At 43.9% G+C, this 15,059-nt stretch overlaps 1 protein-coding gene across 4 annotated transcripts in view; it reads right to left on the bottom strand.

The window, feature by feature from the left end:
- Positions 1–15,059, bottom strand: part of ATXN7 (ataxin 7) — a 288,809-nt gene that overhangs the window by 177,904 nt on the left and 95,846 nt on the right. For all 4 annotated transcript variants that reach the window (XM_029601018.1, XM_029601021.1, XM_029601020.1 and 1 more), the window contains exons 3-4: positions 2,473–2,684; positions 2,299–2,367 (exon numbers count right to left, since the gene is read on the bottom strand). In XM_029601018.1, the coding sequence (XP_029456878.1) occupies positions 2,299–2,367; positions 2,473–2,674 (271 nt within the window). In that variant the 5' untranslated portion in view covers positions 2,675–2,684. The remainder of the gene's footprint in view (positions 1–2,298; positions 2,368–2,472; positions 2,685–15,059) is intronic.

The following is a 15,059-nucleotide window of genomic DNA, read 5'->3' as shown; positions in this document are numbered from 1 at the left end:
GCCTGGGTGCACTTGGTCTTTTTGAGAGTAAATTGATGTGGCAGCTGACATTTGTCAAATCTGAGATTCTTCTGGAGACGATATACTGCGTCTGCCTTTCTATTGACGAGAGGTACTGAGAGAGGGTGTTCTCACATCCCCATCAGTAACTCCAAAAATATTTTGTGTACTGTTAGGAGGATCCATGTACTGGAGAATATCCAGCATCTTGTGCTGGGTATTATCCTCCATGGCTTCAACCATCAACCAGACGAAACCTGCGAAGGAGAGATCTTCCAGGGGAGACTTCTTTCTGTTGTCAAGAAGAGACAGGTCTAAGGGGATGTCATCTGAGGCATCAGAATATGAAACATCAGAACCATCATCCCCCCAGGGGTCATAAGGGCCATCATCCTCACTGTTGTAGGCATGAGACGGGTCCTGGGGCACTCGGCCCACAGCCAGAGGTATGGGAACAGACTTGACTGTCCATATTGGCCTAGGCCCTGAGGCTGCCCCGTTGCCGGGGATGAACACCAGATTAGTCGGTGGCAATCATGATGCCCTGCTGGGTATTGATGCCGCCACGGCCAGACACTGGTGAAGGTGATGGTAGCACTCCGAAGAACACTTGCAGGGATTCGAGCAATGGCTCAAGAAGGGATGGTGCCAGGCCCGGTGCCATTAGTACACCAACGCCTAGGTCCTGAAGTGCCTTCTCCATGGCCAGCTGCACATGCTTCTGCAGCTACTCAAAGATCGCTGATGCCAGGATTGACTGAAACCCAGGATGCGAGACCAAATCCTCTTTGGAACCAAGAGGAGGAGGATCGATGGCAGACATCAGGACTGGTGGAGACCGTGGCAAACTCCTGGGGTTGGTGGAGGATTGGTGCTCCTCACCATGGGGTTGCTTCGGAGGAGGATCACAGCTGAAGCTGATGCATCCCCATGCCCAGCACTATACATAACAAGGATCTATGTCGATGCTTCTTCGGCTTCCCTCAATGCTTGGATCAATCATTCCCCGGTGCCAAGGCCAAAGACAATGAACCCAATATCTCTGACCTTGAACAGGTGGGCAATGGCCTGTCTTCGCTGTTGATGAAACTGACAGCCTTGCCTATGTCAATGGATCGGTGGCCATCGGTGTGACTCCAAAGTTCCTCAATGTTAATACCTCAAATGCCGATGGATCGGTCTTGCCCTGCCCGAAGATTCATTCAATCTTGTCAAGCCGGGCCCGGTGTTCCTTGGGGGTCATCTGGGCACACCCGCTGCAAACCTGAACATCATGCAACACCCCCAGGCAGAGGTCACATCTATCATGGGAGTCTGTTATAGACAGGCCTCACACAGTGGGGGCATCGCTGAAAACTGTCGTGAAAGTAAAGGGATGTGATATCCCAGGGTGGCGGCCATTAGTGGCTGAACGAGTGAACAATGCAGAAAACGGTTTTGAAAAAGCCAAAAAAGAGAGACTAAACCTTTTCTGCAAAACAATGGGCTCCATAAAAAAGAAGAGACTGAGGGGACCGCACATGGACTTGTGGAATATTGCATGCTGGAGCATGCTCAGAGAGACTCAAAGTTCTAGAAACTTTGATGTAAGTTTTCCGTGCCGGGCTCCATCAGATGATATCACTCATGTATGAGGACTGCCATCCTGCTTGTCCTCGGAAAATAATAACATACAGTATTATATTTGTACTGAACCTGTGCTAATCTGTTAAGCAAGCTTAATTTTATGGGAAAAGTAAATAGACAAACATGCCATAGGTAGGCTAATCAGTAAAACAGCAAGGAATCTCCTGCAGCTTTTAATAAGCTGCACCAATCCTACAGTCAATAATCAACTTCACTCAATGAATGAAGTCCAAAAGGCAGCTCAAGAACAGTACTGAAATCACCAAACACTTTTTTTGCACCTTTTACTTGGTTTGCAAAGGTGCAAAACCTTAGTCTCATATGTTCCTGCTGGTACATAAATAGGTTGTATCGTGTGAGCACTTTTAGATCAGTCACTCATTTTACAACAGAGTACTTGGAATATTTACAGAGACTGATAAATTAAATCAGCTCATCAGGTTCAACAGTAGAATAACTCACAGTTGCATAATATAAGCAAACTCAGAGTTAGAGAAATCCCTAACTATTTGAATGTTTTTCCCTCAGAGGAAAAACATTCAAATAGTTCACTTTCCTTTTTATCTAGGCCCAGAATCAGCCACCAACAACCAGAATACTAACAGAAATTTCACACAATGAAGCAAGTGCTCATCATATAAACATAGACTTTAAAGAAGTAATAACACCAACCTTCTCTACACAGTCTCATTGCTTCACGGTGCTTCATGGACTCCTTGAAACTTTCATCCAATTCTGTTCCTAAAAGAAAAATAATAATTGGACATATATAACCTTGGTGTTTCTTAGAAACAATAAAAACTGTGATTACTCCATTCAGTCACAAATATGGAATCATCTGCTTACCATCATGCCTGTGAAGTTTAGCAGCATTCACCCAGTTATTCCAGGACTCTCCCACCATTGCTTCTGGACTGGGCAGAGATCTGCTCTCCCCTACAGTCTCTACTGTTACCGTTGAATTTTCTCCCAAATGCCGAAGCTGTAGCTGCTGCTTGGCCACTCTGCGCTGCTCTCCTCTGACATCATCCTCAGCCCTGTCAGACATTTTTTTTATGCTAGAATGTTAAAATTAAAATAAAATGTATCAGCATTTTATAGTTACTTCAGCACCACACAGATACGCTAGCTACATGGATGTGCACCACAAGATCTTAAGCTCATGAAATAAACAGCTGGCCAGAAATACACGGTGTTCTGAAAACATGTGTGTCTTCTGCTTCGTTGGCTTTATATTAATCAACATTCAGAAATATCCTAGGAAAATTATTAAAGCCATAACAAGCTCCACAGCCCTAAATCAATGAAAAGACTCAAAAGTAAGGACAGAAACTTTGGTTTCAGTTGTGTAACTAGTTTTCAACTAGTCCAAGTGTTCTAATTCCAGAATTATCAAGTAATAATGATCTGTCTATGAAGACGGCTGTAGAACAAGCAGCTTGAAAACTGTCTTTCTGAACTGATCTTACTTAACTTACTTCTTCAAAGAATGAATTAAGGGCATACGCAGAATAATAAATCCAAGTAAACATTATTCAACTGCGTTTATACTTGAAGCCGCAATATTGTACCACCATACACATTCACTGTATTAAATTTAAGGCTTCACAAAGTTATTACAGTCATCCAAAAATCTGTGTCACAAATATTAATAAACAGCAGTGCTAGGCTTTTTTCAAAGCAAATATCAAGATACATGGTTTCTACAAAATTTTTATTTTTGGTTATTTTGTTATAGTAACATAGCAAATGATAGCAGATAAAACCAAAATGGTCCACCCAGTCTTCCAGCAAAGTGCTTAAAGTTGTAACTCTCGTTCAGTGCAGATTATCCTAAAGGTAAAGAGGCCCCATCCAAGCCATAAAAGCAGGTGATGGCCAGCCTCCCCTTCCCAATTGTATTTATTCATTCCTTCTTGCAATGCACAGTGGTCCCAACTCTGGCCGTAGAAGCACAAGAGCAGACTGCAGCTGCCCCTATATAGCCTTTAACTTTGTTCAAGTAATGTAAACAGCCAAACAGTTAAAATATATGTTAATTGTGATATATGCCCAGGTGGATCCCTTGAATGCACCGCTGGTTATAACTGCTGCTCTATGCAGGTTACCCACCCCCCCTTGCAGAAATGTTTCACCAAAAGTTATCATAGGTTACACAGGTTCTTCATTTCCATCTTCTAGCCACTAGGGAACATCTATGTTTATCCTAATCCCTTTAGAACTACATTTCCGTCATGACCCCTAGTTCTACAGCTTCCTTTCCATCATAAAAGGTTGGATTTTGTACATTATCAATAAGTATTTATCATATTATCCTCCCTCCCACCCACCCGGCTCTCCTCTCAGGTATACATAATTGCTTTCACTTTAGGATTTGGAAAAATAAGCTTTTGCAACTAAGATTTTTCTTTATTTCATTACAGTTGCCTTTTTTTGGAAGTTTTATGTTTAAAGTTTGCATATTTATAAATATGGAATATGCATGATGTTTTAATGAGTAAATTTTCATTGAAAATCAAACACAAATTTCCTTAATTTTAAATTCTGGCATTTATTTATGATTATTCCAGAGGACCTGTTAATACTGGGGAGGGCAATTTTCAAAAGCTATTTACCCACACTTTGGCTATCTGAAAAAATCCTAGTCCTTACCCAGCTAAAAGTATGCACGGGGGATCAACAACGCCAGTACTTTTAGCCAGGTAAGATGTAGGCAGTCCCAGGGGCATGTTTAGAGCAGAGAAAGAAAATAATACACATGGACATTTTCAAATCTATGCGTGCTATTTTCAAGAAAAAAAGTACCTGCAGAAAAAGCAGATGAAAATCTCTGCGAGTGTACTCTCCCAGGGCAATTTTCAAAGGAAAAATATGCTTATACTTTCCCTTTGAAAACCGGTGAAAAGCCAGTAAGTAAAAGTACTTGCAGATTTTGCAACAATGCAATTTGGAAAATTACCTCCTATATATTTACTAAGCTCTTCCCATATAGCCAGTACACTCAATGATATTTAAAAGGAGTACAAATTATTTTCCAAATAGACACATTTCATGAGCTCAAATTAAGCAGAGTTCTCCGAGGACCAGCAGGATGTCAGTCCTCACACATGGGTCACATCATCCGATGGGGCCTGGCACGGAACTTTGATCTCAAAGATTCTAGAGTTTCAGCATGCTCTATTGAGCATGTGCAGCTGTAGCCACCCCATCGCCCTCCTCTCAGGCAGAGTCCTCAGGCCATGATTTAGCAAATACGTGGAAAAACTAACTCCCAGAAGAGGTGGGTGGGTAGGTTTCATGAGGACTGATATCCTGTTGTCCTTGGAGAACACCTGTTACAGGTAAGCTTCTCCGAGGACAAGCAGGATGGTAGTGCTCACACATGGGTGATTCCCAAACTAGAGGTTACTAAAAACAGGAAAAATGGGGAAACCTTGAGTGCGGAAGAACCACCATTCTCCCCCCCCCCCCCTTTTTTTCGGTAAGGCAGCCAACTTATAAAGGCTCTAGGAGGGAAAAGAGTTGGGCTTTTCACCTCAAAGCGACAGTTACGACAGAGAGACAGAAACCGCAAGATGGTGTCTGAAGGCAAGCATGTAATGCAAACATGGGGGCAAGAAGCCCACTGATCTGCACAAAATCTAACACTGTCAAGAACTACCAAATAGTGAATTCCAACTAGCATCAGTAGGCCTAGGACCCAGAAGGAACAGACAAAGTCACAAATTTTCAATTACAAGAGAAAAAAGTACTTGGATCAAGATCGCAAAGTTTTTGTTTTTTGGGTTTTTTTTGTCACAAGACAACTGAAAATCAGCTGGGGCTACAGAGCTCAGCAGAAAGAAAACTGCAGATAATTATCAACCGAGTAACAAGATGGAGTGGGCATGCAGAGCAACATGCAAAGTCTGTCCAAAAGGAACAGCAGGCATGGAATCCATATGTCTGCCCAGTGAAGTAACAGCAATAAGTATATCGGTCAGCAGCAGACCCTAGCCGCTGAGCTGTTACAAGTACAAGATCTGACCTCCAAGGACAGATGGAATAAAAACCCCCAAGTACTGAAGCATGATGGGCTATTCCTCCCCAGGGAGTCCTATGCCAATATGCTGAGCAGGCTAGTGAGCTGCTACTGAAACTCAGCTGTACAATGTACTTCACCATCAGGGGAAGTCATGCGAAAGGGAAGCACCTTGGCCAGGGAATTTGCCAAAGCAGGGAAAGGATTGTTTACCCTTCCATGACAATCACTCCCATAAGCCCCCTGACTTCCTCCTAGACTCTCCGACTGAATGTCAGAAGAGGTGAACACAACGAGACAGTTCTCTGGGCTGCAGGACAAAGGATGACAGATGGGAGACTTCCCAACCATATGAACCCCCTTCCAATCCCAGCAGGGAGTTGTCACTGAGGCAGGTACAGTCCACAGGGCCCATCTCCCATCAGTAAAGATACTGAGAGAGTCCTAGACTCCAGCAGGATGAGAGCAGCCTGAGGAAGAAATCTGTAAACCTCTCTGCTGAGCAAAAACAGGAATGCTGCAAGAGGTAGCCCCTATGGAAGAGGACTTCCTCACTGATCTGGAAACCCAGAAAGTACCAGAGAAGGAAGAGTCTGTTCAGCAGAGCCTAGGTATCAAACCTATGGCTCAAGATGACCCGTTGTTCCACCTGCTAACGTCGTAGCATACAAGCAGAAACATCTGCATGGATAGGATTGCCGTGTCTGCCAACGAACTAATCTACCAACAGGGCCACCTCTAAAAGAGGAGAAAATAACCATGGGGCCGCTTGGCAATAGTGATCATAATATGATCAAATTTGATTTAATGACTGGAAAAGGAACAGTGTGCAAATCCAAGGCTCTCGTGCTAAACTTTCAAAAGGGAAACTTTGATAAATGAGAAAAATTGTTAGAAAAAAACTGAAAGGAGCAGCTACAAAAGTAAAAAATGTTGAAGAGGCGTGATCATTGTTAAAAAATACCATTCTAGAAGCACAGTCCAGATGTATTCCACACATTAAGAAAGGTGGAAAGAAGGCAAAACGATTACCGGCATGGTTGAAAGGAGAGGTGAAAGAAGCTATTTTAGCCAAAAGATCTTCATTCAAAAATTGGAAGAAGGATCCAACAGAAGAAAATAGGATAAAGCATAAACATTGGCAAGTCAAATGTAAGACATTGACATGTCTTAAGAGAGAATTTGAAAAGAAGTTGTCTGTAGAGCAAAAACTCACAGTAAAATCTTTTTTAAATATATCCGAAGCAGAAAGCCTGTGAGGGAGTCAGTTGGACCGTTAGATGATCGAGGGGTTAAAGGGGCACTTAGAGAAGATAAGGCCATCGCGGAAAGATTAAATTATTTCTTTGCTTCGGTGTTTACTGAAGAGGATGTTGGGGAGGTACCCGTAATGGAGAAGGTTTTCATGGGCAATGATTCAGATGGACTGAATCAAATCACGATGAACCTAGAAGATGTGGTAGGCCTGATTGACAAACTGAAGAGTAGTAAATCACCTGGACCGGATGGTATACACCCCAGAGTTTTGAAGGAACTAAAAAATGAAATTTTAGACCTATTAGTAAAAATTTGTAACTTATCATTAAAATCATCCATTGTACCTGAAGACTGGAGGATAGCAAATGTAACCCCAATATTTAAAAAGGGCTCCAGGGGCGATCCGGGAAACTACAGACCGGTTAGCCTGACTTCAGTGCCAGGAAAAATAGTGGAAAGTGTTCTAAACATCAAAATCACAGAACATATAGAAAGACATGGTTTAATGGAACAAAGTCAGCATGGCTTTACCCAGGGCAAGTCTTGCCTCACAAATCTGCTTCACTTTTTTGAAGGAGTTAATAAACATGTGGATAAAGGTGAACCGGTAGATATAGTATACTTGGATTTTCAGAAGGCGTTTGACAAAGTTCCTCATGAGAGGCTTCTAGGAAAAGTAAAAAGTCATGGGATAGGTGGCGATGTCCTTTCGTGGATTGCAAACTGGCTAAAAGACAGGAAACAGAGAGTAGGATTAAATGGGCAATTTTCTCAGTGGAAGGGAGTGGACAGTGGAGTGCCTCAGGGATCTGTATTGGAACCCTTACTTTTCAATATATTTATAAATGATCTGGAAAGAAATAAGATGAGTGAGATAATCAAATTTGCAGATGACACAAAATTGTTCAGAGTAGTTAAATCACAAGCAGATTGTGATAAATTGCAGGAAGACCTTGTGAGACTGGAAAATTGGGCATCCAAATGGCAGATGAAATTTAATGTGGATAAGTACAAGGTGATGCATATAGGGAAAAATAACCCATGCTATAATTACACAATGTTGGGTTCCATATTAGGTGCTACAACCCAAGAAAGAGATCTAGGTGTCATAGTGGATAACACATTGAAATAGTCGGTACAGTGTGCTGCGGCAATCAAAAAAGCAAACAGAATGTTGGGAATTATTAGAAAGGGAATGGTGAATAAAACGGTAAATGTCATAATGCCTCTGTATCGCTCCATGGTGAGACCGCACCTTGAATATTGTGTACAATTCTGGTCGCCGCATCTCAAAAAAGATATAATTGCGATGGAGAAGGTACAGAGAAGGACTACCAAAATGATAAGGGGAATGGAACAACTCCCCTATGAGGAAAGACTAAAGAGGTTAGGACTTTTCAGCTTGGAGAAGAGACGACTGAGGGGGGATATGATAGAGGTGTTTAAAATCATGAGAGGTCTGGAACGGGTAGATGTGAATCGGTTATTTACTCTTTCGGATAGTAGAAAGACTAGGGGGCACTCCATGAAGTTAGCATGGGGCACATTTAAAACTAATCGGAGAAAGTTCTTTTTTACTCAACACACAATTAAACTCTGGAATTTGTTGCCAGAGGATGTGGTTAGTGCAGTTAATATAGCTGTGTTTAAAAAAGGATTGGATAAGTTCTTGGAGGAGAAGTCCATTACCTGCTACTAAGTTCACTTAGAGAATAGCCACTGCCATTAGCAATGGTAACATGGAATAGACTTAGTTTTTGGGTACTTGCCAGGTTCTTATGGCCTGGATTGGCCACTGTTGGAAACAGGATGCTGGGCTTGATGGACCCTTGGTCTGACCCAGTATGGCATTTTCTTATGTTCTTAAATATGGGTGGGTAGCCGCTTTTGCGTGATCCTCCATCCTAACCAAAGTCGCCCTATGTAGGGTGAGCTGTTGGAAGGCAAACATGCCTGTGAAGAAATAGAGGGAGGAGAAACCTCCCCTCAGAGGTAGAGTGCCACCTAACTCGACACAAATGAGTAGGAGCAGTACAAAGTGAAACTATGCACTTTGCGCTCAGCAGGTATCCAAAGAGACACGCCGTCCATTTGTGAGGAATCCTCATCTACTACTAAGGAGCAGATTTCCAATAGAGAGAATCCCTAACTCTACAAGGAATCCTGATTTGGGTAACATCACTCACCACAAGACATCTCTGCTGCGTAATACTGCAATGGGGAAGCAAGAGCTCCTGATGGGCGGTCTTCAGATCCCGTGTGAAAACAAAGAGTGGCTGCCACTCACAGGCTAAGCCAACCCAGAGGATGGGATGTGAAGTACAACCCCTTCTCTGAGCAGAAAACAAGGTACCAAGAGGAAACCTACTGACGGCACCTCTCGAAAGTCAAACGTCAGACCTCTCATTAATGAGGCGGGAGATGAGTGCACTGTTCAGCCAGATCAGTTTGATTCTGGAAATCTTCCACTTTCTAGATGAGAGTGGAGAACAATCACCGATTTATGAGATTCTCATAGCAACCGGAACAGTCGCTATAGGCCACCTAGTCAGACACTAAGGCCAACATGGCAATCAGGCACTGGAAAACCAGCAAAGGTGACCCAGCTGGCCCATGTTCCTGCACGGATTCATGGGAATCAAGGGCTGTATCATCACCCCAGTTGTAGCTGTGCACTAGAGAGGGACTGCGTCCAGGAGGTTCCCCCTTAAGGGGATCAAGAGCATAAGGTGAGGAGGAAGGAAGCCCATAAGGGCCATTTCCCCTCCTGAAAGGGGGAGGTACCCTGGTATCCAACCCAAAATGGAGTGAATAGGAGTGTATTCTCAGCCAAGACATCCCAGCGCAGCGACGACTGCAGCGCATCAGTATGGGGTGTCTGCTGGCACCAGAAGAACAAATGCACACATGCCAGCGGGCACCTAGTAATGGTGGTGCCCCTTTTCCAAATATGCATTGTGCAATAGCAGCATTGTGCACTCATGCTACGGTACTCTATCGCACACACACAGAAAGATGCAGCACCTGTGAGCCTAAGCAGTCCATGCCATGGCCTGGATGGGCACAAACTGCTCCAGTGGACCACTGGAGCAGTTTGTGTCACCATTGGTGACACAAATTGGTCACCATTGGTGATCAATAGCATCCCCAGATGCCAGACAAATGAAGGCACTAAAAAGAGCTCTTAGCGCCACCTGACAATGGCTCCTGATAGTGATCAAAAGCCATTGCCATGATGCACCTGGCACAGGCAGTCTGGCATGGAAATATATCTTGGTAAGCGTGGTGACGGTATGTTATACCAAGGACACTCCCCTTTGTGGTACCTACCACATGCGATGGGTGCCATCCACGAACAGAATGTTGGCGACCTTACCCACGGCAATGTAGTAGTGCTACCACTCACAGAACCCCAGCATGCCACAGAGCCAATAGTGATAGTAGTCCCTGGCGGTATGCCTGGCAAATGGAGGCATAGAAGACCCTCACCAACATCAATCCCATCATCAGTGCTCCACTGTCCCAATGACACACTATGGCAACAGCAGCACTCACTAAGCTCCGGGGCTGCTACATTGCTTGGAGGCACCCTTCAATGGCGGCACCTCCATAGTTCCCCCCCCCCCACCCCGCTAGCTAGCGGCAATAGCAACTTGTCACACCTACATTCCCAACAGCGAGAACACCCATGGTGCTCAACAACATGGAAGGTGCATGCCATCCAACGGTGATCAATGCGCTCAATAGTGTCCACGGCATGCGATAGCAGCCATGGTGCTCGATGGTGCTCCATGTGCAAGACAGGCGGACAACGGTGCCACTGGCATCTCTGGCGGCCGATGGCATCCAAACTACCCATAACACTTGATGGCATCTATGGCACCTGATGGTGTCTATGGTCCATCATGTAGAAGTGCCTGATAATGCCCCTGGTGCTCAATGGTAGCAAGGGCAAACTTGGTGCCAACGATCAAGGCTCTCAATAGTGTCAAGGGACTCTATGGTGCTTGCTGGCATATATGGGGCTCATTGGCACATGGCGCTCCATGGTGCCAAAGAAGATGATGGTGCCCATAGTCATCAATGGCAGCGGCAATGATATGCCCTTTGATGGCACCTTCAGCGCTCAATGGTGCCCATGTTACCTCTCTGGGCAGTGCAGACGATGCTCATTTGCACCTCTGATGACGCTGGATGGTACAGATGGTGCTCACCGACGGCAAAGTTAGTCAACCCCAAGGTGTTGACGGCACCCATGGTGCTTGACAGCATCTGTTGATGGCACCCATGGAACTCAATTGTTCCCATGGCACTTGATGGCATCCATGTTGTTGATGGCTTGATGGCCACCATGCTATGGTGTTCAAAGGCACCGATGCCACTCAACAGCACTGATGGTTTCAGTGGCGCCAACAGAACTTGATGGTGCCTGTAGCGCTCAGTGGCATCATCGGTGCCCATGGTGATTGACAGCTGCCATGCCACAGTGCTCAATGGCACCCATGCCACTCATCGACACTGAGGGCATCGGTGGGGCCCAAGGTGTCTGATAGCGCCCATTGCACTCGGAGCATGATGGCCTCCATGGCGCCACTGGCACCCGATGGTATCAATAGCCTTTGGTCCAGGATGCCAACTGGCATCCATGGTGCCCAATGGCATCATGGTGTCCATTTACTCAAAACTGAGACCCAAAAAAATTTTAGCAAGAAAAGGTCAATATAGATATATATCAAACTTGCTACCTACAATTTCTCTACTGGTCTAATGGTCTACCTTCATACGATACCAAGGAATGGTTATCATGCTGATAGGCTCTGCTGTTTTTAAGAGCTTTGTCAATCATTAGGTGACCAGGTATTCTGCTGTTCTATGTGTTATGCTATTTCAGTCCAGGAAAATTAATCATTCAGACTAGTACTGATAGTACTTATCTTGAAATCCGCTTGAAATGGTAGTTTTTGCTGTCCGGCAACGTGAGGTTTCGGGGTAAAAGAACCCCTTCTTCAAGAACCCAACATTTGATGGAATACTCAGTGGATATAATATTTCTGCGGAACGATGCAGACCGCTATCGCTCAGATATCCTAAAAGTTGCAAATGCTTGTAATTCCTGGGAGTCACAAATACAACAACAATTTAAAGTGCCCAACGGACTCCCGGTAGCTAGCTGCTCCGGTAATACGCTGCAGATGTAGTATTATTTATTAAGAGGAAAACCTCAGTTGGCCACATAGTGCACTAGGCCTGCCATGCGGCCAACATAGAGATACAAAGAAGAGAGAAAAAAATTAATTAAACCTAAACTACTGCAAGAGTGAAAGAGGGAAAATGAAATATACCAAGTCTCTGCCTGAAAAAACAGCTGCTTGCAGTTCCAGAACTGTCACAGTTTTAGCTGTGAGGAGAGCAAAGCTGAAACTGAGACCACACATCTCTACAGAAAAAAAAATGGCTGAGGGACTCTGCCTGAGAGATAGGGAGGGGGCTACAGCTCCACATGCAGGAGGCTGGGTGTTGTAGCATAGTACATTATTTGGACGCTTTTCTGATTATAGGCCCAGGACACCATGAGCGGTGCAGACATCTGTTGTATGTCTTTTTGGACTTGATACATTATTTTGGTGTGCCGACTGCAGAGGATAAAATGGAGGGGCCAGTGTCTAGACTGACCTTTTTGGATATAGAGTTGGATTCTGTTTTTATGGTAGCCAGATTGCCTGAGGAAAAGGTGGTGGCTCTGAGAACTTTGGTGCATCAGGTTCATTTGTTCAAAAAGGATGCAATCTTTGATAGGGTCCTTGAATTTTGCCTGTTGGGTCATTCCTATGGGGAGGGCTTTTTATTGTCTGTGGCCACAGCAGGCATTCAATGCAAACATCATTATATCAAAGTAAGTAGGTTGATTTGCAAGGAGTTGGATGTGTGGGATTCCATTTTACAAACATTCAATGGAATTCACGTCTTACAGGAGGCAGTGGTGTCCAATGTGGATTTGGAGATGTATTCTGATGCGGTGGGCCCTACAGGTTTTGGGGTGTATTGCAGGGGTTTGTGGTGCGTCAAGCGATGGCCGCTGGAGTGGAGGGAGCAAAATCTGGTCAAGAACATTACTTTCCTGGACCTCTTTCAATTGGTGGTGGCTTTGGCAATTTGGGGGGGACTGATTGCAGGACAAACAAAATGTGTTTTGGTGGGATAATCAAGGTGTAGTGGACATGATTAACAGAATGAGGAATTAAAACAAGGAATAGCCGAAAGTCCTTAAAAAATCTGTTTATTGATTAAATGATTGCCTGACTCTAGGCCTGAGTTTCACCCATTGGGGGGCTGCTTCAGGGGCTATAATAAAATAAATAATTTAAATGAAAAAACACACAGACACAAAAATAAAGACCACAGATTGAAAAGCACATCTTAAAAGTGACAATCGCCCAAACCTAACAAAATAATAATTAATTAAAACATTTTTAAAATTTTTTCATCATCATCAAATTTTTTTATTAATATGATGTTTTTTTTATGTTTAAGTCTGTTTATGAACCTCCATGGAAAGAGCACACCCACTGAACTTTTCATTCCGTTTTAAATGAGGTACGGTTTTTTATATAAATAATTTCATTTTTCCTTTTAAGACAGTTGCTTTTTCCATATTTTTAATTAATTAATTATTATTTTATTAGGCTTGAGCGATTGAAAAGCACATCTTAAAAGTGACAATCTGTGGTCTTTAGGTAATATAAGTGATTTTACATGTGCCCTTGCTTTGCTGAAATTCCTCTTACTTGTCTCCTCCTCTTTTCAGAACAAGTTTGTACTATCCTGTTTTTGTATTTTCTATTAGACATCTATTAATTATCTTACATGATTATAACTCTTTATCTGCTTAACAGCCTATGTCAAGTTATTTTTGTATCTGTGTGTTTTTTAATTTAAATTATTTATTTTATTATAGCCCCTGAAGCAGCCCCCCAATGGGCGAAACTCAGGCCTAGAGACGGGCAATCATTTAACCAATAAACAGATTTTTTAAGGACTTTCGGCTATTCCTTGTTTTAATTCCTCACAGCTTTTTTAGACCGTCTTCCTCTGTTTTTTGGGTCCATGATTAACAAAATGTCGGCTAAGTATGTTCAAATGTCTGCCTTCTTACGGGACTTTGTTTTCCTGTGGTAACGTTGGAATATTATTGCGACAGCTTGGCATGCGCCTGGAAGAGAAAACTTATTGGCCGATGCATTTTCTCATTTCAAGTGGGCAGCTTTCCGAAGATTGGTTCCAGAGGCAGAAAGAAGAGAAAGGAATCCTGGTGTCTTCTTCCCTGTGGACAATTAGGATGCAGAGGCCATTGAAATGATATTGGCTTTTGTGTCTCCAGCTACATAGTCTTCTTATGTCAAGGGTTACACTTTGGTATCTCAATTTTTGAGACAACTGTGATGAGGGAGGGACCTGGTAGTGGATAGGAAAGTGATGCAGTACATCACTGGGGTGTTCTGGTCTATGTTTGAGAGCTTATTGCTTCGCACAGCATTTATGTTAGCCTTTTGGGGGGTGTTATGGGTGGGGGAGTTAGTGGCATCTTTGACTAAAGCCCCTAGAGTGTCAGCTCTTTTGTGGGAGGATTTAGCCATGCAAGGGAAATACATTACTTTGTACATTCATAGGTCCAAGACGGATCAGCTGGGCAGAGGGCGGGTGGTGGTACTGCATGGTACTGGGCGGTGGGGGGGGGGGGGGGGGCACTGGTGAGCCCAGTGGAGGTGCTATGGTAGTATGTGGGGGTGCGACCTTCGTCTGGGGGTTACTTCCTTATTCATGAGGACTCTTCCCCCTTGGCGAGATACCAATTTGTAGTGGTGATGAAGAGAGCGATTAGGGCAGCTGGTTGGAATCCAGAGGGTTATGGGACAAATTCCTTTAGAATTGGTGCTGCCTCTAGCGCGCTCAGGCTGGGTTTGCAAGAGAAGATATACAGCATTTGCAGGCTTTTTAAAATTACATATGTTCCGAGGATGGCTTCTTTGGGTCTTTGTGGTGTTAGTGGTACTAATTCTCTTGTTTCCTGCAGATCACAGGGAAGGGTTGGTGGCGAAAGGGTGCGCCTGGGTGATGAGCCACTCTTTCAGGCATTGATTCGCCCATATGGAGAGCA

The sequence above is a fragment of the Rhinatrema bivittatum genome, chromosome 4 (genome assembly GCF_901001135.1).
Source record: "Rhinatrema bivittatum chromosome 4, aRhiBiv1.1, whole genome shotgun sequence".
Taxonomy (NCBI): Eukaryota; Metazoa; Chordata; class Amphibia; order Gymnophiona; family Rhinatrematidae; genus Rhinatrema; species Rhinatrema bivittatum.
This window is presented reverse-complemented; position numbering and strand designations above follow the sequence as displayed.